The sequence below is a fragment of the Heliangelus exortis genome, chromosome 2, assembly GCF_036169615.1.
Source record: "Heliangelus exortis chromosome 2, bHelExo1.hap1, whole genome shotgun sequence".
Lineage (NCBI taxonomy): Eukaryota > Metazoa > Chordata > Aves > Apodiformes > Trochilidae > Heliangelus > Heliangelus exortis.
In genome coordinates, this window is record NC_092423.1 from 8,632,803 (window position 1) to 8,656,374 (window position 23,572).

The 23,572-nt window shown below is 41.0% G+C and overlaps 1 protein-coding gene across 1 annotated transcript in view; it reads left to right on the plus strand.

Annotated features, from left to right (window-relative positions):
- DPP6 (dipeptidyl peptidase like 6) overlaps nt 1-23,572 on the plus strand; it is a 393,798-nt gene that overhangs the window by 360,484 nt on the left and 9,742 nt on the right. Inside the window, 6 exon segments of the mRNA XM_071734726.1 lie at nt 14,366-14,413; nt 17,517-17,615; nt 19,922-19,991; nt 21,870-21,952; nt 21,955-22,057; nt 22,764-22,818. Of these exon segments, the coding sequence (XP_071590827.1) occupies nt 14,366-14,413; nt 17,517-17,615; nt 19,922-19,991; nt 21,870-21,952; nt 21,955-22,057; nt 22,764-22,818 (458 nt within the window).

Here is a 23,572-nt window from a genome sequence, read left to right on the forward strand (position 1 = left end):
AAGAAGCAGTGTAACAGAACAGGGAGCACTACCTTCTTCTTTAGGTCTCAAGTCCTTCCCCATTTTCCAGAAACAGTAAGATTGTTTTGCTTCAAAATACCATAAAATCACTTTAGTTGATCCTAGCTCTTTGAAGATTTTCTCTGCTGGAACCTGTGTTCATAGCTGACTGGTGGTCTTTACTCTCAGTGTTGTGCAGGTCAAATGACTTTAAAGCCATCTCTCTTTTTCGAGAAAGGAAAATAGATTCTGCTAAAAAAAATATTGAAGTATTATCAACAGGTTTGGATGTTCTCTGTAGCACTGTGGCTATCAATAGCGTGGCCTAGATGCTGTGGATCAGTAATCACAGGCAACAGGAATGAATTTCTGCCTTTCCTAGCAGGAAAGTGATGTGATGTAACTGAGCTGTGTTTGATAAAATACCTAAAAAAACAGCAGGAAAGGGACTTCTCTGGGTATACATCTGCTATTCCCAGGTATGTCCCCTGAGCCAGCAGCCACAGTGACAACAGCTCTGTAGTTGCACTTTTGGCCCTACAGTGTTGAAGAATGCCTATAGGTCTGGGAAAATATTAAAAATAGGATTTATAGCTCTTAGGTCCTGCCAGCTAAAATCTTGGTTCAGGCCCATGAACAAAGAAAAAGTGGTGCAAAAACACAGAGTAGGAAACCTTAGCTAATGAAAGGTGTCCTTTGAGAGTGATGCATACAAATGAAGAAGCAACACAACCAAATCAGCCTTAATCTGAGTCGAGTTCCTCATAACCTTGTACATCTAATTCTTTCTTTATGAGTTTTAAAGACAAGTACTGCAGTTTTATTCTTTATAGAGGCAGCATGTAGTTATAGACTTCTCAGCTCCTTGAACTGTTTCTTGAGAAATTAATTATCTTCTTTCCTCCCTCCTAGTGCAATTTGGAAACACCATCTCAACATGGGAATACTTAAGAGCATTGCCTGCTGCTCTAACTTAATAGGCTTATTCTAAACATTAAAAAGCTCTTTTACTCTGCATTTTTTTAACTCCGTTTACTTTCTTTTCCAAATTTTTCTTGGAGTCAGCAAAGACTTTCACTACTAATATTCACTGAATCATCTGGCTGGGATTTGTGACAGGTCTTCCTGACCTCTTTTTTAATCCAATTTTTAACAGCCCAGAACCCAGAGCATGTTTTAGCAAGGTTAATCCTTTCAGTACAGGGAGGTCCAAAACCATGTTTTGAAACCATTTTACATCTCTAGACTTTTCCCTTCTCTGGTGTCATTGCTGCACAAGCTCCTGTCCAAACAGCTGATACAAGTCTGAAATTTATGGTTACATTTCTGGAGGATGCCATATTCACAGGAATTTTTAGTGTTGGCAAGTCTAAGTTACAAAAGACATTAAGTGAAAACATTAATTCTTGAGGGCTTTTTTAGGAGAAATCATCAGCTCAGCATTTATGGTTATTGGGACCAGGATTCAAAACAGGGCTCATATGCTTGATCAATACAATCTTTCTAAACCCAGTTGGTGGTTGCTAACTAGCACTTTCCTGCTTTCTTCTAATAAAGGGCTTTTTACTAGCCAGAACTCCCATGCAAAAGAATTTTCAAAGGAGGCTGGAGGTGGTCAGAAATGTGGGAAAACTGGGTTAATAATGCTGCCTTATGTGCTGCAAATCCAAGGGCTGTACAGCAGGAGATAAACTCAAGCAACAGCTGGGTGGGTGGGAACATCCTTTGAAACAGCAGCATCCAGCACCATTACCATTGGTATCATTCAGCTCAAGGATTTTAAAGCCATGATTTTTTTTAAAAAATATGAATAGATGTAAAATTCTGGGCACTGCTTCCAGTATTGTGTCTATACTTAGTTGCCATTACTGCATAAAGACTATTCTTTTTTTTGAGGAGATACCTATTTTGAAAAAAAACTCCTATCATTTTATTCTCTCATGGGATTACCAGCTGATTTGGATAGACTTGAATGGGTTCCAAAGAAAGGCTAAAGTAAAAACAATTAAGTGTTTTTATTTGTTGATGAATTTCACTCCAGCAAAGTAACATTGTATCTTGCCCATCTTCTCATCCAGTTTCATCTGCACTTTTTTCAGTGCTGAGTTTAGGGAACATTTTTCCATGCAAATCCCATAGAAATCTAGAGATATGATTTTTAATCAACAAATTTATTCACAACAATGTATTAGTTTCAGCATATGACTCGGGAGACTTTTTGTCTGTAATATTTATAACAAAAAAAAAAAAAAACCAAACCCAGGGGCTTCTATTGCTAGGGACTTACTTTCTCAGTGAAAGTGTCTAAATCCTTTTTGCCTCAGTAAAGAAGATGATGACATTTGTCTTTCACCCTGGGTGAAACAAGCCACATTTTGCTTCACTTTCTCCATTGATATGATAAGATCTCCATGGAATCATCATGGAGACATTATTGGCATTAATTTGCACATCTGTGTCACTTTGAACAGGAACATCTTCATATTATTTAATATCACAGGATAATTCTGTACTGAGATTTATCGGGGTACAGGGAAGAGGGAACCGAAGTTTTATTTTTGGTAAAACAAATACTGCACTAATTTTTAGTTTGATTTGCAGTGTTTAATTTGAATTATGGAAAGATGTGTAAAGCCCTTTGCAACCTGTCCCCAGCTGATCATTTTCCTGCTTTTAGCAAGCGGGGAGTAAAGGTACAGCAAGAATTAATGGTTTGCCTGTGGCCACATCTTCGGTCAAGTATCATGACCCCCATTTCCTTCCTCATATTGCAAGACAGGACTCCAAGGAAAAGGACTGCTGGCTACTGGAACAGGCCAGAAATGTGCCTAGCTCTGTAGTCTGTCTCCATCAATGGATGGTGCATAATTACCCCCTTTAGGATCTTTGCAATAATGTTCCCCATCAGGGACAGGTCTGCCCAGCTCCAGCAATAAGTCTCATGCCTTCAGGCAGGAGAATAATGAACCTCTTTCTACAGCTTTCCTTCATTTAATCAGACCTTTTAACCTGTGCCATTTGGGCAGACCTACCATCCCTGGAAAGCAATGGAAAAACTGTAAACAAGGATTCTTTATACTAACTATGGACCAGCAGATGCCAGAAGCCATAAATCATGTAAGATTTCAACCATTCAGCAACACAAGTTCATAAAGCAATGTTTTATCTCCAAAACCTAACTACATTGCTTATGGATTGCCTTACATATCACATGGAAATCTTACATATCACTCAGAAGCAGCATTTCTGGAACCAGATTGCTCTTAGCTGTTGTTCTGCTCAAGTAAATATCAGTGCAAGCAATAATGAAAGTACTCAGCTTAGGTCTTCGACTGTCTGGCATTTTATAGACTATAAAACAACAATTTTTAGGCAAATACATCTGCAAGGGAAAAAAAAAAAAGGTGGATTGCTGTATTTGTTCCCATTCTGTAAGAAAATAATCATGTTACTTGTTGAGCACAGTTGGATTTTCCAACATCGAAAAGATGTTTGATAACAGTGGTCCAAGAAGTTCTAACTGAGTGTGAAATTCTAGTTAGGACACATAGGTTTGATTTTTTTTCCATGTCTCAAGCTCCTTTAGGGAACTCAAACAGCTCTTGTAAGCTTCCTAGAGGTGTTGTGAAAATAAAATCCATTACTGACTGCAGTGCTGAGATGTGCAGTGACAGTAAGGGGCATAGAAGCTCCGAGATGGATAAATTACAAGAGTGGTTTTGAAAGATTTGGTGAATCTTCAATCTGTTCACTGCAGAGAAACCTTCCTAGCAGAAAGCCAGCTATTAGTATGCAGGAGAGCACTCCCCTAACAAACCCAGCATGTAAAAGCATTAACAAGCCATGGTTGCACATGTTTGCTGTTAGCTCACAGCACCACGCGATGTTTGGTCTCAATAGCAATTCAATAACAAGCCTGTAATTACAACACAGACCTTAATAAGTGCAGGGCTGTTCCTCCCAGGTGCTGAATGCTCTTAATTCAACCAGCCACAGCAGGAGCTGGAGGTTCCAGAGCAGCAGAGGAGCCCCTCAGCACATCACAGGATGGGACTCCACCAAGACCAACTTTCCATAGCACAGTTGCATGGCTCAGGGACTTTAGAGGTAGGCAACGAGTCCCATAATGAGGGACTGAATTTTGAGTTATAGCAGCAGTAAAGCAGTTATGAAAAATATAATAACCCATTTTGGCTTAAATCACTCCATCATGTATTATGAGTTTTTTATAGCCCTGTGGGTTAAGAACTGGGAGGCCCAGGGCAGCTGCAGAGGGAATATTGTTCTGTGGCTTTTTGGATTTGGAGGGTCCTTAGATCTGTATGTGTCTGCAATTTCCTCCCTGTGAGTGTCGTGGAAGTATTGATCTTCTAAGCAGGATCTGAACAGGGAAAAAAAAGTGTTTGCTTGTTGAACTCTACAGGGAGAGTGCATCCTTAGGAGTGTTTTCTGTCAGTAACAGCCAGGTTAAAAAGGTGGAAGCTCATTTTCTTGTTTTTGAGAGATGAAGAGGCTGAAGTTCCTATTTAAACTCTCCAGGTAACCATTTCATGGGGCTTGGGGCATCTCTGGCAGATGGCTGGGAAAAGCTTGCTGCTGTGGGTACAAGTATCTCACCCCAGAGCCTGAAACAAACCTTAAATGCACAGACAGTAAATACCTACATTTAGTCCATACTTAAACTTAGTTACATAGGAAGCCTGACAGTATTTCTGAAGCATGTGGGCTTAGTGTCAACTAAGAATATAAAACTACCCGTCATGGTAATGGCAAAGCATCTAAGAAAGTCTCCAAAGCAATTATTACTGAAATTCAAGTAAATGTTTTCTGAGTGCATCTGCTCCTATTAAGAGGGACAAAGCTTGGCAATTCCATGACCTTTGGTGAGGATCATAATAAATGATGTCATTGAGGTAGTCTAAAGAGACTTCATTAGATCCTGAAATAACTTCTAGCACTGAAAAGGAGTTTTATTAACCGAGTCAAGTGCTTATGGACAGAGAAGCTCAGTAGGTGTGCAGTGCTTGATACAAATGTGAAAGGCTGCTTCACAGATTGTACTAATGGGGTCTGCACCAGCTGCCACCACACTTCTGTGGAGCCATCTCAACAGCTCTGAAGACCTCAGCCAAGGCTGAGAGCCACCTTTCCTTACTACGGGTGCCATAAGTGAAAGCTCCCAGGTGGTGATGGGGAGGAGGAGGCTCAGGGGAAGTTGGTTCCTACCCCCTGTCCCAACTGATCATGGCTCTCTGAGCCTCACCTCACCTTGCTGTGAAATGCAATGAACCCATATAAAGTACCTGATAGTACTTTTTATCAGTATGTCTTGGGGGGCCACAGCATTCTGTGTCCATAAGGACTGGAGGACAAAGTCATTGCTGCCACTGAAAGAGGCAACTCCATCCTTTGCCCACCTTGGGAGCTTTTTCACCAGTCTGCTACCTGTGCCACAAATAGGCTCACTCTCAGCTGCATCCAGGGACTGAACTGAACTGGATGAAAATTTAGTGCAATTTTTTACTTTTTTTTTTTTTTTTTTTCTGCTGGGATCAGTTTTAGAAACTGTTCTGCTGTTTTGCTGGGTGGTTGTACAAACATTTCCAGCTACACAAGGGGATGGGAAGTGCTGGGATGAGACCAAGTGGCTGAGGTGGGGATGGAAATGGACAAGACTAGTTAATTTTTTTAGGGAACCACAGAGTAAGGATTTGGGAGTATTTTATGAACCATCTGATAACTGCAGCTTATTACTGCTGCATCCCAGAGTAGCGTGATGTCTATATTCTCTGTTACTCAAAAATACATTAAGGTTTTCATCTGCTGATGCAGAGTTACACTATTTTCCATCACAGCCAGTGTTGTAATATGCTTCAAGAGAGAGGTTTGCTACTTACTGTTTAGTGTGAAGCTTGTGGAGTTTGACATTTTCTGAGCCATCCGAGCCGTCCTCAGCCTGGACCTGGGGTCTGCAGCAAGGGGTAGATAGAGGTGTTTGACACCCTGTGCTGTGGGGGTCTGAAGATGGTGTTGTCTTTCTGGGTGGAGCAGGACAGGCTATTCTAAGAGTGAGCTATCCCTGTGTTGCTGCACAACATCCAGGCATCCTGGCTGACAAAATCCAAGATGCAGAAGAAACCTGGAGGTGATGCTGAACTGCAGCTAAATGTCTGGTAATGGGATAACAGCCTCCAGGGACCAGGCACCACCCATCAGTGTAAGCACAGATTCCCATCCAGCCCAATGTTAAATGAGCACAGCAGCCACCCTCATGCCTGGAAGGCAATCCTGGTGGTTGCTGACATATTAGGTCACTGGGTGACTGTTATCTGTTGTGACCAGGATGGTTTTGCTATACAGGGATGATTACGGTGACGCTTGGGTTTTTGTGTACCCAGGGGCGGGAGGCTGTAATTAGTGCTTCCAGGCAAACTGTGACCTTTTGGAACTTTTCCTGGGGCTTATGAAGCTTAAATTAGTTTCTGCTGTTTGGAAGCATGCACAGGCTTAAGCTCTAGGTCCTATTTATATTATAATTACTATAAAATTCACATTTGCATTCACTTGACTCCCTTTCTTATTTAACAGCCGGGGGTGGCTCTTGCCTTTGTGTGCAGTTCATGGGTCAGGAATCCCATGGGAAAAGGCAGGATGGGGAGGGTTTGCTCCTGCTCCCTCACATGCTTGATGACTGCAAAACAGCAGATTGATAGGAAAAAATCTCCATTGCACAAACAGAAGGTACCACAAGAGCTTTTTCTCCAAGAAAAGAGAGGATGCTGTTAGTGGTTTGGAATTTGAGAGAGAATTCTTCTATGGCCTGTTAATAGAGTAGTTATTAACGTAGTCTGAGATGAATTAAAAGGGTGTGTTTTGTAGATGTTCCAGTCACATTTTGTCTTTCTTTAATCCGACCATTCATTTCTATTAATTTTTTTTAGGGAACCAGAGAGCAAGGGTTTGGGAGTATTTTATGAGCTATCTGATGACTTTCACTGTTCTGTTATACATCTTCAGCGTGATCTAAAGTATCCATAAATAGTGACATAGAAAAAGTGGAAAACTATGTATTAATATTTAATAATAGAATAGAAATTAATAGAAAACAAATGTAATATCCCATGAACTGGCAAAGAAAAAAAAAAAAAAAAGATTGTGACACTCCTCTCCCCTTTAAAATTATTACTACGTGTCCTTTGCTTTTCCATACTTTGATCCTGCTTTCATTTTGATTCTTGCTGGTAGATGTGAACTGCCTGGCATTGCCCAGAGGAAGGTGATCTATCAGCAGCTCGCAGCCAAGGGTTTGTGTCATTCAGTCCTTCCATACACACAAAATTTTATCTGACCTCCCCTCCCAGGAGATCAATGACCATGAGAACGGCTTCCTCTGGTGCTTCAAATAATGAAGCTTCACAAATCAGGCAGTGGCCTCCTGCATGTAAAGACTTGGGTGCATGTGTGTTATTTCCAGCTCTATGAGAGACCTTGGCTGAACTCATTATTCTGCAGTAGGTAGTACAGATGTATCCATCCCACAAGATTTAAAGCTTCCTCTAAGGAAAACTGCTTCTTTCACCTTGTCTGTCAGCTGGCCCAGCTGTAAGGTTTATTGCTAGCTTTTGTTTTCAGTTTGCATCATCCTTGTTCAGTTCTTTATTAATGAAGTCAGTACATGAAGGATTTATTAAAACCTGAGGACTCGTGAGAGGAAAACAGTTTAATAACTAGACAGTGCAAAGCAATGGTTTTGTTTGTGCTTACTTTGTGGGTTTTTTTAAGTTAATACCCAGCATTGGTTATTACTTAACTAGCTAGGCTATCATTATTTTGTTGCAAGAAAAAATTACTTATGCAAAAGAATAAATTAAGATTATCGAAATCAATATGTACCAGAATTTTAGTGGAATAAACACAAAATATGCACTTTACAAGGAAATATTCTTTTCCCTTGAATATATCAACTGTTAGAGGAGCTGGAAGAAACAACAGAAGAAACAACAGGGATAGCAGTGCTCTTCCTTCCCTGCCACAGCTCTACCAGGACATGGCTACACAGTCCTTCCATCATGACAATGCTGCCTTTTGTCATACTTTTTATTCACAGAATCACAATATTATGGGAAAATTCAGGTAAGAGGAACTTTAGGAGACCTCTAGGACAACCTCCTGCTCCAAGCAGTGTTAAAGCTCAGACCAGAGCTGTGTCTGGTCTTAAGAGACTTCAAGGATGGAGAGTGCCCAGCCTCCTGGGCTGTCCAGAGGCTTTCCAAGGCAGGTGGGGAATACTGGAAGTATCAGGCATGTTCCTCTACATATTTCTTTTAGGATTAGCATATACTAATCCAATAAGAAACAACTATATTTTTAATCTAGGGACAAATGTTAAATTTTTCCTTTCATCTCTTTTCAAAGTGTGCAAAAAAGCCTGGATTAAAATTGAATTATTGAATTGAAAGAGATTAAGTTAATGAGGGATTCAATTAGAAACAGCAGGAAATAGAACAGAAATTGAAAAAAAAAAAAAAAAAAAAAAAAGAAAAAAGTTTATAATGGGGATTTCTCTGTTCAGATTTGTTCTTCAAAGCATAGATCTGAACCAGCAAAATGCCTTAACCTTTTGGGAAGCCACTTATTCTCACATGAGCTGGAGAGGTTCCCTCCTACCTTTGGCACTTACATCTCCAGGTACAGTCATGGTTCACTATTAAGTTCAGGAACTCTGCAAGCAAATTCTCCCAAGCTTTTTACAGCTGGTTTTATCACTGCAATGAATGAGCATCCCTGCAATGTTTCTTAAAGGTCATAGGTTTTCCAGGTTCCTCTCTGGAACCATCCACATGCATTATTGAGCTGTGGCTTTGGAAAACTTTAGCCAAGGCCCCATGAAGGAAGGAAAAGCTTTCACTCAGCCCATTCAATGTATTACCTCATTGGGTAATATTAATTAAGAAGGAGAGGATGGGGATCAGTGAAAGAATTGTAAGGGAAGGTTAAGTACAGGCTAAATGAAAGAAGGCAGTAGATTATGGTGAAGGGAAATCTAAGGCTAATTGGAGATCAGCAGTGGGGTTCATTAGGAGCTGGGTATGGGGGATGACCTGCTCCTTACTTAGATTGTTCCTTGGCAGCCTGGGAACCTAAAGCTGGATGCAGCTCATGGAATTTGTTAAGGCCACAAAACTGGTAAACATCATCAGAAGCCAGAGAGAAATCCTGGAGAAATCTGCCTGTCTTGGGGGTCTGGAGTGGGAGAAATTAGTAGTACAAAGAGCAACAGTAACACATAGTGATTTGGAGCAGGAATTTGTCTCATGCCTGAAACTCAAGAGTCACAAATGCCTCAGAAGAGCAGATGGGTGCTAGGGCATGCAGAGCTGGTCACTGGATGTCTGGAAACCACCTCCTGGCTATGGTCATGGGAAAGGAAAATGCTGTTTTAGGATGGATCAGGCAAACATTTTTCTATAGAACTGAGCAAGTAGCAGTTTCACTGGGTAAAGACCAGTTAAAATGTCCTCAGCAGCTGGGGAAGAGCCCTGGTCATTTCTGTTTGGAAGGAGGAACTGAATGTGAAACACTCTTGAATGAAAGAATAAGAGGAAAAGAAATATTTTTTTTTCTACAAAAGAGAGACAAAAATGAGATCTAGTTTGTCCTACTGGATGGGTTTTGGAAACACGACTGCTCTAACTGCAACAAGAATACTCCCAATTAGTAGAAAACCACTTGTTGGAACTAACCCAAAAAGGTATAAATAGAAATGGCAGCCAGTGTAGCTTCAGGTTAGAAGGCATCTCCAACCAGAAGAGCAAGACACCAGTAGGAATGACATCAGTTAGAACACAGTTATATTTAAAAGGTGTTTATCAATGCTTTTATAATACACAATTACTTGAAGAAAAGAGGAGTCTTCTCAGACTTTCTGTTTCAGTGACCATAAGAGGAGTAGTGGGATGGAGCTGGTCAGGATCAGACCAGTTTCCCCCATGGCTGTTTGTAGGCACCTCTCAAAATCCCATGGAATGAACTCAGGACTGACCATTCTTACCCACTCAAGCAACCTTTTGAAGAACACATTGGACCTATTTTGTGTAATATGATTAAGGAAAAATCTCTTGCTCAGTTGGCCTGTAGACACTGATAACTGAAACCTTCTCAAAACATCCAGATTTATTCTTGCTCTTCATAAAGTAAGCATGAAATTACTTTATTATTGCTACCAGACAGGGAAGAAACGAGAGGTTTGTTCATTCCAGCCCGAGAACAAGACATTATTGATTATTTTAGAAGACAAGTTACATTTGAGGAAGCAAAGATTAGATTAAAATATTAAATGCCTTGGGGAGGGTGAATAGCAGCACAAATCTGTTTGATGTTTGTGTCAACAAGGTTGCCAAAGCAAACAGCAGGAACATCTGTCTGTCGCATAGATGGGAAAACACTGTAAATGGCAAAATAATTTCATTGGAAGCAGTGGTTCACAGAGCTCCCCATGTCTTTATTTATTAGGTTGATAATATCACCCCAACATATGAACTTTATGCAGGACATATGAATAATTCATGGATTAGCAAATAAAGAGATCTGGAATCTGTACACAGAGATGGCTGGTGCCAATTATCTCACTCGTGCAGAGCCAGAGCTCTCAGCTCCCACTGCTTGCAGCTGCTCTTTTAAATCATTCATCAGTGCTTAAGAGATAGCTGGTGGCTCTGGCAGAGAGTATTTGAATTTTCATTGTTTACATACTGTGAATTTAGCTTCTACTCTGAAATTATCTGCCACATTGAAGCCTTTGAGGATATGGATAAGAAGAATAAAACAATTGCTCTTTATTTCCTTTTAAAAACAGTTATTAACCTTGATTACCATTTTTTGCAACTGTACTTCTCATTCTCTTTACAAACAGTACTTTTATTTTAAATATTGTGTTCAAAGCTATGTGATTTTCCATTCTTACCCTGTAAATCTAGACCTTACTACAAAAATACCTGCTGCTTTCTGATAGTGTCTAAACATAACCCCCTTGGAAATAATAACGAAAGCTGCTTAAAAAAATTATGACAAGCCACAGCCAATGTTTTTTTCTTATCAAGTTAGTGAGGCACTGAGTTTCTGTGCTTTCAGATCATGGCAGGTAAGTGCTTCCTTGATGATAAATCTGCTGTGTCATAGCAGTGATATGGCTTAATTTACTTATAATGTGGATAATGACAGTAATGCTTTTAAATCAAAAGTCTTATGATAAAGTCAGATTTTTCGCCGCATTCATTGAAGATCTCATTCCAGTAACTACAGATCTGTGTAGTTAATTATACATTATTAACTACCCATCTATCCAGGAATGCATAGAGTGTGTCTGTGTACAGAACAGAAGTTCCCCTGAGAGCACTTTTGGTCCTTTCTCTTATGACACAAATAAAGCAGCAGCATTAAAACTGCTGTCAGGTTACTGGAGTTAACTGGTGCAGTGCTGGAGCCAAGGAGAGGGGATTGGAGCCCTTCAAGCCAGGTGAAGTGGTTCCAGCTGCTGATGCTGCAGTGCACCCCATCCTGATCCTGCCAGAGGGATGTAGAGAGGAATAACAGGGTTAACAGAGCTCATAATGTGCCACCCAGCATCCTGATTATGCCCACACCTTGGAATCTATCACATCCCTGCTTAGAGGGAAGAAACCTGACAGCATCAGCATCCTCTCATCATGCAGGAAAGTGGCCAGCCCATCATTTTGGGAACAGTCACCCAGGTTATGGATGAGGTACTGGGCTCCTCTTACCTTTTAAAAAAGGAAGGAGGGCCTGTGGGGTGAGGCAAAGCAACCTGGTACCTGCTTTAGTTTCTGGAAGTGGAGCAGTTTGGTTTTATTCTGCAAGGAGCACAAGCAAATGCTTAAATGCAGCCTGCACCCAATTCTCCCCTCTGCTCAGGACCTCCCTAAGGAAGATGCAGAGTGTTTGCAAAGTTTCCAAGGGGGCTGGGTAGACACAGACACACATCAGCACTGATTAAGGAGCAGAAGTAGCAGAATGTGCCAGGGCTCAGGAGTCCCAATCAAAGCCTGTTTGGAAAGGCTCTGGAGAGAGGAGACAGGGAGCAGGAGTTGTCCTCCCTCTGCTTCTGTCAGCTCCCAGCAGTTCACTGAACAAATTAGGTTTCAGTCTCAGATCACAAATGACAGTGGATGGCATTTACCAGCTGGCATGTGTCCTGGGACTGTCACACCATTATGAGTTTTAAAATAAAGCAGGGGAGGCACCTAATGAATATACACGGCCTGATAAACAGAATTTAGTTCTACCCTTGTCAGGCTTTAGGCACTCGGCTTGGGAGTGTTGAAAGATTTCTGATGTGTGTGTGTCCACAGACATAGTCTAGCATGGAACTGGGCTCTTTTGCTACAAAAGTTGGCTTTAAAATAAGTAATTTACATCAATCCTAAAAACCTGATTTTTCTTTCTAAAAACTTTCAGCCCACACACAAGTGAAATACAGTATTTAATTGGAGTGTCCCCATTAGTAATATTTAATACTGAGGGTAATCTGACACAAACCTGATGATTCTATTCTGTGGATTTTTGTCTTTACCATATTTTTTCATTTGTTGGCAAAAAAACCCATGAGCAATTAAAAAATCTAGTTTTTCAAGCTACTGATGCATATTTTTAAATATTTTCATTTGCTATTACCTCAAACTGAATCTCTTTATGTGGGATGTCCATTTAAAATATTGATTTGGAGAGATGACAGCGAGGTAGTGAGACACTAAGAAACCGAAATATATAATATGTAGAATTTTATAAACTAAATACTGGCTTTTTTCTTTATTTCTCTATTTTATTTTTTTTTACTAGTTTTTCCAGTGCCAACACAAAAAGGGAGAATAAATTAGAAAATAAAACAATTATATTAAATATGCCTTTCTTTTTGTTAGGCCTTTATGTTTTAATTGAAAGACTTCTCTAGCTTGAATTGAAGCCATTTGAGAGGACTTTTTTATTTTCAGTGGTGATTTTATCATGGCCATGATGAATTGTTTATTAGTTGTTGTTTTTCCAGCAGCCTGGCTTCTGGGACTGTAGGAAAAAAATAAGGGTGGATTTATAAATAAATATGGTCAACATATCAATGTTTACTTGTAGCAGAAAGGTAAATCCAGCTAAATCCTGATGAGTAAAACATGCTTTGCCTCTGTGCATTATACTCATTGAGCTCCATTCTAAGAAAATGGTGCAATCAAAGTGATCAGATTGGTAGTGAAGAAAATTCTCAGTTACTAGGAATCAAAAGTCAAACCCCAGTGTTTGGATGTGTTGAGTCAGGCTAAAGCTCCTTTTGGCCCAGGATCCTGTGTCTCAGGGCAGTCAGCAGATGATAATTGAAAAACAGAGAGAAAGAAGGTAACAACTATAAAAATCTCCTGTGCCATCCCATTTTCTCTGTCAATCAGCCACTTGGTGATTTTCTGAACACGAAGTTGAATCCAGACCACTGTGCTAAGGGCTATAGCATCCTACAGCATCCTGTGCTGAAGACTGGTAGACATAAGGAGGAAATTATTTTATTGTGAGGGTGGAGAGGCCCTGGAACAGGTTGCTCAGAGAGGTTGTGGATCTCTCATCCCTGGAAGTGTGCAAGGCCAGGTTAGATGAGGCTTGGGGTCTAAGAGGAGGAGTCCCTGCCCATGCAGGGGAGTTGGAACTAGATGATCTTTAAGGTCCTTTTCAAGCCAAACCATTCTATGATTCTATAATTCTGTGATTCTATAATACTATGATCCTGTAGTAAAGGCTACAGCATCCTAAAGGCAGCAGTATCCTATGGCAATGAATTCTGTGGTTCACTCATATGCACTGCATAATAATGACAGTCCTCTTTGTAAAATACTGATTTATTTCAAATGCTGCATTTCAAGCCAGTATATGGGGTCTTTTTTAGTGCAAGAGCCAAATTGGTGTTTAACTGATTTGTACTTTAAAAAAATAAACAAAAGCAAAAATAAAATGTTTGCAAAACAACAACAATTATCCAGAGCATAGAAAATGGAAATGCTTTGTGCTGTGCTGTTTGGCTGTCATTAGAATAATTTTAAAAGCAAGTTATTTAATTGTGTTTGTGCTAATTATAATGTTTACAAATTAGGAAAATATGCATTTAATGGTCCATTGGGAAATGGCTTTGAAACCTTGCAAGTCTTCAAGTCTCCAGTACTGTCATTTATTCATAGACTCTATCTAATACCAGGGTGATTTGCTTTTTAGATTACTCTTGCATGGAAAGCAAGTCTCGGGAGTCTTCAGCTCCATGGAATTAAAACCCAGTGCTTTGATAGATATTTAACTGAGTTCTTTTCTTCTTTTCAAGGTCCCCGGGTCCCAATGGTGACTGTTCACAACACAACCAATGCACAGAGTAAGAATGGACTTGAGCTTTGCAATTCTTCAGAGGAAAGTAGCCAGGCAGGACAATGAGATGTTCTTTGGTAAACTTACACTAGTGGGAACCCCAGATTCTGCATAAATGCAAGTCTCCTGCAAGTAAAAGGGATTTGCACCTTGGGCTACAAACAGAGTGGTTTGGGCATAACATTGTTATCAGTGTTCTTCAAAAAAAATCTGATTTAAAATCTAATCTCTGGTATATTGTATCCTTTGCTGTTAAAATACACTCATAAGTGTTCCATCTAGTGTCACTACTCTTAAGGAAATGTATTGTATATTTAATTCTAATTTATCCTCCCACCCTTTTCAATTAATTTGTTCCAGTTAAAATGTTCCTTTGCAGAGAAAGACATGCATAAAATTTAGCAGCATCCTAGAACGAGTTAGGTTAAAGTGATGTACTGCTGAGTGCCTTTGCTGCCAAAGCCCAGCAGAACAGAGTACCCTGGACCATGGCTTAGGCCATCTGACATCATCTTGCTTGTGGGGTGGCCATAAGACAAGTATTTAATTTCCTTGTGACTCAGTTTCTCCACTGGTCTATAATTTCTGGATGAAAGTGCTGTGATGGAGCAGACCAATTTTCTGTCCAGAGGAAGGCCCTCACTTGTTGTACATGTTCATGATGGTGCTGCTGGCAACAGTGGGATAGTGCCAGTCTGGTCCCTGGTTCTGCTATAAATATGCAAAAATTGGCAATATTAGGTAGCTATTCTGGTTTGCAAAAATACCAGGATTGCTTTTTTTAAGTAATACTGAAAGCAAATTGCAAGCTCCTACCTTTCTGCAGCAGGGACCACTCATATCTCAGTCTTTGTACTGAGGGTGTCAGCTCAACTTGGGCTTGACAGTGCCCTTGCTGAGCATAACTCCAGAGCATCCCTGTTGATGCCTCCAGGGCTCTTCAGCCCACAGAGGATGTTGCCACAGGGCCAGGGGAGTTAGCTCTGACCTGCAACTCTAAAATAACTTTCCTGACTTCCTCTCCTTCAACAAAATACTTTGATTTTACCATAAGCATGGAGATGGCTGAGTGACTATAACAAGATGTACAGGGTAGTGTCTCATCAACTGTGTTATGGCCTCCTGTACGGTTTTATAATATAATTTTATGTGAGTGAAATGACAGATTCTGTAAAACAGAAACAGCAAATGAAGGGTTTCAGAAAGTAACATAAAACACAGGGAGACAAGGTTTATTTTGACAGATATATATGTGTAGTATTTATTGCACAGAGAACTCGATGTAGTCTTGCACATGACACATCCCCTACTGAAATTCATGATTTTCTGCATCTGATTATCATTTCCCCTGGTTCCTTTTTTTCCCCCTCATTCTTTTGCTTTTGAATAAAGGGCAACCGACGGTTCCTTGTTACTGAATTTACTTATTTAATATGAGCCCATTACTCTATAAAAGGAGTTTGCCTCTGTATTCTGCAATAATCTGATAATAGTGAGTTGCACTGAATATTATAGCGTGCTTACATTTAATTAAGCAATGACCATTTGTACTCCACAGACTCAAGCTCCCTGTGGTCCTAAAGCAGAAAAGAAAGTCCTTTAGGAGATATGCCAATCTTTTTTATTTCCTCCACAGTCTTCCTGGCTTTCTGTGAAAGCAATTATATGAACAAATAAAATGGCTTGACTAAATTCCCCTACGTGGCAAGCCCCTTTCTGCTGATAAAGCTACTTGTGTGTCCCATAATTAAATGAGATTCTTAATATTTAACTAAATGTAATAGGCTGTTGCTTTGGCACTTTTGTGGGGGTTGTGTTTTCAATGGAGATGAGCCAGGCTTTTCAGAAGCAGGGTGAATAGTCATTGAATCAATACAGTGGTGCTGAAAGATCTGTGAAATGTATTATCTGGGAAGGGCATGGTTTTGTGCTGTGCCTGCCTATTCAGCAGAGATGGGCAATGACAGTGTGATAATCAGGCACTGTAAGTATTATGTGAGGAGCTGGGGTTACACTTCTATTTATCAGTGTGTTTTGAAAGGGAAATTTCAGCCAATGAAACACATAATCTAGTGCAAAACCCTCAAACCCTCCGTGGGTTCACATGGCAGAGATGATGCCCTGCATCCCCCTGGGTCAAACCGAGCCTGATTCATGGGGATGAGCACTGCAATGGGCTCCCTAGACCAGGATTCATCCCTGGAGATATTCAAGGTGAGTTTGATGAGACTCTGAGCCACCTGGCCCAGTTGAGGGTGTCCCTGCTTACTGCAGGAGGGTTGGACTGGATGACCTTTAGAGGCCCCTCCCAAACCAAATTATTTTATGATTCTATGATTTGCCACCCCAGTAGGTTTCCCCAAGCCTTTGTATCTTTTTCCCATGGGGCTCAGAAGCCTCACCATCACCAGGAGGTATTTTCCACCACCCAGCACATCCAGCCTGAAACATCTCCTAAGGATGGACCCTTTCAGTACCAACTGTGAAGGACTTGCCCTTTCTGGTGTGGGAGATGGCTGCTTTTTCTAGAAAAGGCTCAGCAGTTTGAGCATATGGCCAGGATGTGGGGTACAAAGGTTAAATCCTTAGAAGGAGTCAGGAATCCTCTAATGCAGCCCCAAAGTTCTTGGGTAAGACACACAAGCAAAATAAACATATCTTGAAACACTCAGAAAGCCAAGACTACTCCAAAACCTGATGTGGCAGGGTTGTACGATCTGCTCTCCCTATGCCTTTCCTTGCCATAGATTTTCTCTTGTGTATCAACACAACCTTGTCCTAAAGCCCTCCAAAGTCTTTTCCCTTTCTCCATTTATTATGTGTAAGTTGAACACAGACATTCTTCATCTGATATCTTCTCCCTGATACCAGCTCGATGTCTGTGACTCATAGTTGTCTCAACACAGAAGGTCATGTTGTAAATATGTTGTAAATTAGCTGAATGTGGAAGAGATTGCAAAGACTTCACTGAATTAGATGTCTGTGAGGACTAGAAGGAAATTCTCTCAAAGGAAACTCGTGTTACAATTATGCAGGTGGCTATAAAATGTTGAAATATATTTTTGCAAGCAATGCCAAAAGTTTTTGAGATCTTGTTCTTCTTCTTTCAGAAATTTTTGAGCTGGAGGTAAATGAAAATGTGCAGCTGACCATAAATGACAGGCAAATGCCTAAGGTAGAATACATGGAAATCAAGATAGATGATTACAGTAAGTAGCACATTTCCTTTCTCTTATTTTTGTTTTTCACTGCTATTGCTATGAAGTGATACAGTCATCTTGGCTTGATGGACAGGAGAAAAAATTTAAAAATTACTTTGGCTCTCAATAAACTCACACATTTTGCAAAGCACTCTCTTAGGATGTTCTGCATAAGGAGGTTATCACACAGACAGGGTTGGGTGAGAATGCAGCTGTAGAAAGACAAAATTATAGGCATGTGTGTGGGTTTTTTTCCCTTCTAAAATTTTCTTTGTGGAGAAAAAAAACACTCTGAGAAATGACATGAGGTGGTGCCCCCCATTGTTCGGGTCACTTGCCCCAGCTGGTGTGGTGTATTATTTGATATATTTGAAGTGTGATGCTGTATTCTCTACCTGGCTGTAGCTGTGGCCACCCTGCAGTATCCTGAACTGCAGCAAATGAAGATGGCTCATCAACCACTGCCCATCAGAGTCATTCTCTGAGAAAGCCATAGCATTTGATAGGGCTGAGAAAAGACAAGCCTGATGAGAAAAGGCAAAAGAGATTTCTGCTGGAGAAAAGAAGGCAGAACCTTGGAGCAGTTTCTTTCTGCAGATGGTGCATTATGTGTAGCACTTGTGCAATCAGTCCCCACACATCTACATGCCAGACAGGGCAAAGAGGGAGAGAGAAAAGCCTAGTTGCAAGCAGCCAACATGAAAGTGTTTTCTGCCTGTCTCTGTAGTTACACCTGAAACAACTTAAAATGCATTTGCTTTGACTGTAAGCAGGTATCTTACCTGTACATAGAAAATCCACATACTGAGAGTTGTGCTATGGCTCCCAAAAATCCCAGTTTGTGTTTATGGTGGCAACTCTAAAAAAAACCCCAAGATCCCAGGTTCAAAGCATGACCCATAGTACTTCCCATGGCAAAAAGGAGCACACCTTCCAGCCTGGATGCAGTGAAATGAAAGCAGTGAGGTGTGATGGATGGCAAGTCACTAATTTCAACAATTACTGGGTGTTATGATATGTGAAGCAAAGGCTGAGAGACAGCTGCCATTTGAAAAGAATCATAATGGCCCTAAAATGTTCTGCTGGCCACATGGGCATTAGGAACATAAGCCAGTGCATAAAATAACAAGAACAGATGTGCATGTCTAGACCTGATGGGCAGGAAAAGATGGAGAAAGAGCCTGTCATGAAGATCACATCTATCCCCAGTATGAGCCAATTCTTAGTGGCAGTGAGAACTTATTAGGCATTATTCAGCTCAATGCTAAATTTAACTGCAAGTGATTTTTTTCCCATTTAATCAAAAATATATGTTTGTGTGTAATAAATACAAACTAGTCACAGCAGTGTGGCTGTTCTCTGCCCTCCCTATATTTCCAAGGCTTTGGGTTTAACAGCCTTTAGCACGCTGCACGTAGTGCTCAGTTATATTTAAAGTCAAGTGATGGCCTTTTTGGCTGTCCCTGGGCCATTGATCCAATTTGCAGCTATTAGCATTCAGATGGAATAACTAATTAGGCTGAGTGTCAGACAATGATTGCAAAGCAAACCACTTAAACCGTGTGGTTAATCTGTGTATTAATCTACTGAAAATGGACCTAATACTGATTTAATTGCTGGTCCTTTGCTAATCTGGATTGTAGTTAACATTTAAAAAAAAATAAATGTGCAGTCATTAATGTAGAAAGCATTTGTACAGCAGCTTTTTTGTCCATAAGAAGTGGTTAAAGGAAGCTTTGATGAGTTTGCTTACATGGGTTCAGAACCAGTCTAGTGATATGGGTTTCAGCACAATTACCTCCTATGTTACAGCAAAATTAAGCTCTCTAAAAGTTAGGATTAAAAAACCTGTTTATCTGGCTTCAGACTATTACAGCAAAATAATCCTATCCTCTCCCCAGCCACCATACTTAATTGGGTTTTAAATTATCATTTTCATCACTGATTTTGTCCCTTCGCTGCTGCCCTGAAATACTGATTTCTGGCTGTGTCATGCATCCAGCTGCCAAAAAGGAAAATTATAGCTATTGCCAGATGTTAATTGAATGCTGTAAAAGTGATGCATGCTTGAACAGCTCATGCTGTGCTCCTCATTTACATTTCTTGTCACCTTGGCTATCATAATATGGGTCTTTTCTTTGACAACATCTGTGTTCCTAAGGTGTTATTTACCAGTGATTCTGATTAAATGCCATTTTGCTCCTGATCACAAGTGGCAAAAACACTAGAAAAAACTATCAAACCTATCAGAATATGTCAACATCCCCACACTGAAAACATGCTGTTATTTATTGTTTGGTTTTTTTTTTTCCTAGAATTGCCAATGCAGATCTTGAAACCAGCAACCTTTTCAGACACCGCACACTACCCCTTGCTTTTGGTTGTGTAAGTTCTTATTTGCCCTTTCTTTCTGGTCACATTGGAGACCTCAGCCATGATCAAAGCCTTAAGTTAAGATATATTTTGTACAAAGCACCTGAGCCCAGCAGTTTGGTCCTTACACCCTGCCTACCCTCAGAGCTGGGAAAGGTATAGACTTAATTTCCTTCTCTCCCATGTTTGAGTTGAAGCTTTCAGCTCCCAGGAGGGTCCCTAGAGAAATCCTGCAGAGTAAAATATAAGATTTGGTAAAGTTGTTCCATGTACACTTGCAATTCAATAATTTGGGGGCAGAAGCTTTGGGGGGGGGGAGGGGAAATAAAAGATGGATGCTGACTTTCTGTCCTGGTGCTTCGAGCACTCACCCTGCACTTAAAAGGTAGTTTTTGAGCAGGATGCAGTCAGCTTTATCACAGCTTAAATTTCTGACTCCTTCAATCAGAAGTTCTTCCCATGTAAATTGCCAGTGTTCCCTGAAGTGGCAGTGAAGGGAGAGCTGTAATCTTTTGAAGTTAGAACTCAACGTTAGCATTTATATTAGGGAGGCAGGTTTTCCTCCTGGCAGACATAGCAGATGGCTTTTTCCTTATGCAACTTTTAGTAATGATAATGCACATTACTGAAGTTTCTTTCTGGCCATTTGGAAAGAAACTGAGGGAGAGAAGTCACTGACCTTTGAAGAGCCTGCTTGGCCTTGGCTGTGTCTCACTGCACTGCTTGGGAGATATCTCAAGACCCCAGGAGAGAGATGTCTCCTGCAGGAGTGATGAATGCTTGAGCACCACCCTGCACATCCCTCCATGAAGGACACAACCACTGCAATAAGCGTGTCATTGCATCCCAAAATGACTGCAGAGAAAATGTACTTCATTATACAAGTGCTTGAGGAAGATTGGTACTCATCAAGCTAACAGCACTTGATTAGGCTGCCTCTGAAGCTGGATGTGCCTGGGTCTCATGTGAATAAATGCAAATGACTGAAGTCACACACACGTTAAAATCCTGCCATGAGCTGCCTGATGTCTCCAAGAACCCCAAAAAGGCAGGAAGTAAATGGAAACCCCAAAGGCTCTAGATCCCAGTCCTAAAATATTACTTCTCATCTTTGTCATCACCATCTCTTGATTTTTCTGAGCAGTCTGGCTGAAGTGGGGTCAGTACTTCTCGGAACTTGTGTAGGATGGAACCCTAAGCAGAGGGGTGAAGAGAGAGTCTTGCCCACCCCATCCCTTTCCTCACCCATATGGGGCCAACCTGGGCATTTTTAAGCTGTTAGTTTTATGACTCTAGAACTGTTCTTTTGTTCAGCAGTGACAGAAGTGCTTGATTGATCCATCTACAGCTGCTCTGGAGCAGCCCACAGGAGGGGGAAGGTCTGGGCTGGGTGAATGGGAGCAGTAAGTGAAACCCAAATGCTTGCCAACAGGATGGGGGATTGATGTCTACAAGCTTCATCCCACAACTTTTGGCAGTGCCAGCATCCCCCAAAGCAAGGCTTCTCACAGAAACCCCTCCACCAGAAAAAAAACCTGTAGAAAAGAGCTATAGATTAGAGCAGGCATAAATGGGGAAAACCAAACTGACCCCTGCATGGCTGCCCTGCTTTGCTCACAGGAGGAATCCTGCCCAGGTGGCAATGTGCTTCCTGAGCACGTTCAAAGCTCAGCTTAGCACAGTTGTTGTGCAGAGGGAGGCAGAAACCAGCCTGCAGCTTCCACCCAGACCTCAAAACTCATCCCACAGACTCATCTCCTACTCTTGAAATCTTCCCTGCCTTGCCATGCACAAGGGAGATGCCCATCCTTATTGTCATGGCAAACTCAACGCCCCAGGGAGGGCATCTTGGTGCTGTTGCCTTGTCTTGAAAACCTGTTTCTTTTTCAGAGATGGGACACCTGGCAGCCAGGTTGTGACAGAGAGGTTTGAGGTGACGTGGGAAAGCGTCCTGGTCAGCTCTCACAACGCCATCAGTTTGATGGCCGTGGGAGTGGTTTCCAAGGCACTAAGCTGCTGCATGAGGTCAAGAGGAGGCTGGGCCTTTTGGAAGAGAAGGATCAGTTGGAAGCTGTCGGGTGAATAGCACTGTTATTGAATACATTAATTCATTAATCATAGTTGACCCGAAACTGTTGTTAAGTCCTGGTTGCTTTAATGGGGTGTGGGGCAGAGCAAGGAGCTGGGAGGGAAGGACTATGTAGTCACAGAGCTGTGACCAAGTGATGGCTGTGAGAGAGTCTCAGTGCAGAGGGGTGAAAACAAGCCTTAAACAGTGCTAAGTTAGAGCATACTTATCTGTAGCACGTGTTCAGAGCTCGTTTATTTTTAGCTCTGTATAGTCATACAGCTACAAACAAGTAAGCTTGAATATCAGCTCCTACAACATTTATTTTTTACTGGCCTGGTAGTTGGAAAAAAAAACCATCTTTAAACTCTTAAACTTTTAAAATCAGACAAAAAGTGCAAAACCTTAAATGTCAAGTTGTGACATGTTGTTAGATTTATTCTGCACATAATGACACTAAAAAAACCTATCAGAGTAGTGCAATTGCATCAGATTTATTATGACTTTCAGAGGCAGTACAGGTTATTTGTTGCCGTTGCTTGGCCAAATCCAACACAACAGGTTGCAAGATTAAATTGAAAAGAACCATATGAAAGCAGTGTGTAGCAGTGTGAATTTAGATTGTCTACATCATTTTTCTGCCACCACCCAAAATTCAAGCCAATAATAAATAAATAAATAAATTGACCTATTGTTTCTCCTCTCCTGTGTTCTAGGACAATGCTGAAGGAACATTACATTGATAAACTGCGAGTGGGTGTGTTTGGGAAGGTAACATTTTCCTCTTGTTCCTCTCTGCTGTTCTAGTTGGCTGATGTGGCTAAGCAGCTGAGCTAAATCCTGATTTATTGAATGTCAGTGGTGACTTTTTTGTCACTATTTATTTTTGAGATAGAGTGCTTCTTGCTCAGAGATGTTAAAGATGAAAGCTTTCATTTTATCAGTGTATTCGTGAATGTTTTGGGGGTATTTTTAAGTTAGCTTCCAGTGCAGAAAGCAACTGTCAGAAAAACACTGTCAGCTAATTAATTACTTTTTGTCCTTGCAAACTTTCATTTCATTTTCGTTTTGTCCCTTGAGGCCTGTGGGAATGTGAGTAGATCTTGCTCATGCCTTACAAATGTACAACAACAATATTTATTTCTGTGGCTGCTTCGCACCACAGAGGGTGCCCGGCTGGGAAGCAGCAATTGCAAAGTGCACACAGTTTGAAATGAGAGTGGGACTGAGAATAGAAATTGTTTACTGTGGAAGATGCAGGCTTAGAGTAGGAGGAGGGAGCTGCATGTCCAGCAGCATCTCTGCAGGGAATTGTTAACAGACTGTCAGCAGACACTGAAATTGTGATGTCCATTTTAAAAAACTAAGGAGTAAGGTAATATTTTGGAGAGGTAACGTATCTGATCAGACCTACAGCCATAACAGGGGTTTTAAAGAGGCAACCTCTTGGGCACACAGCCCTCCTGCCTTCAGGAGAGTGTAAAATGTGCAGAGCTCATCATCAGCTTCATTTTGTGTTTTTTCA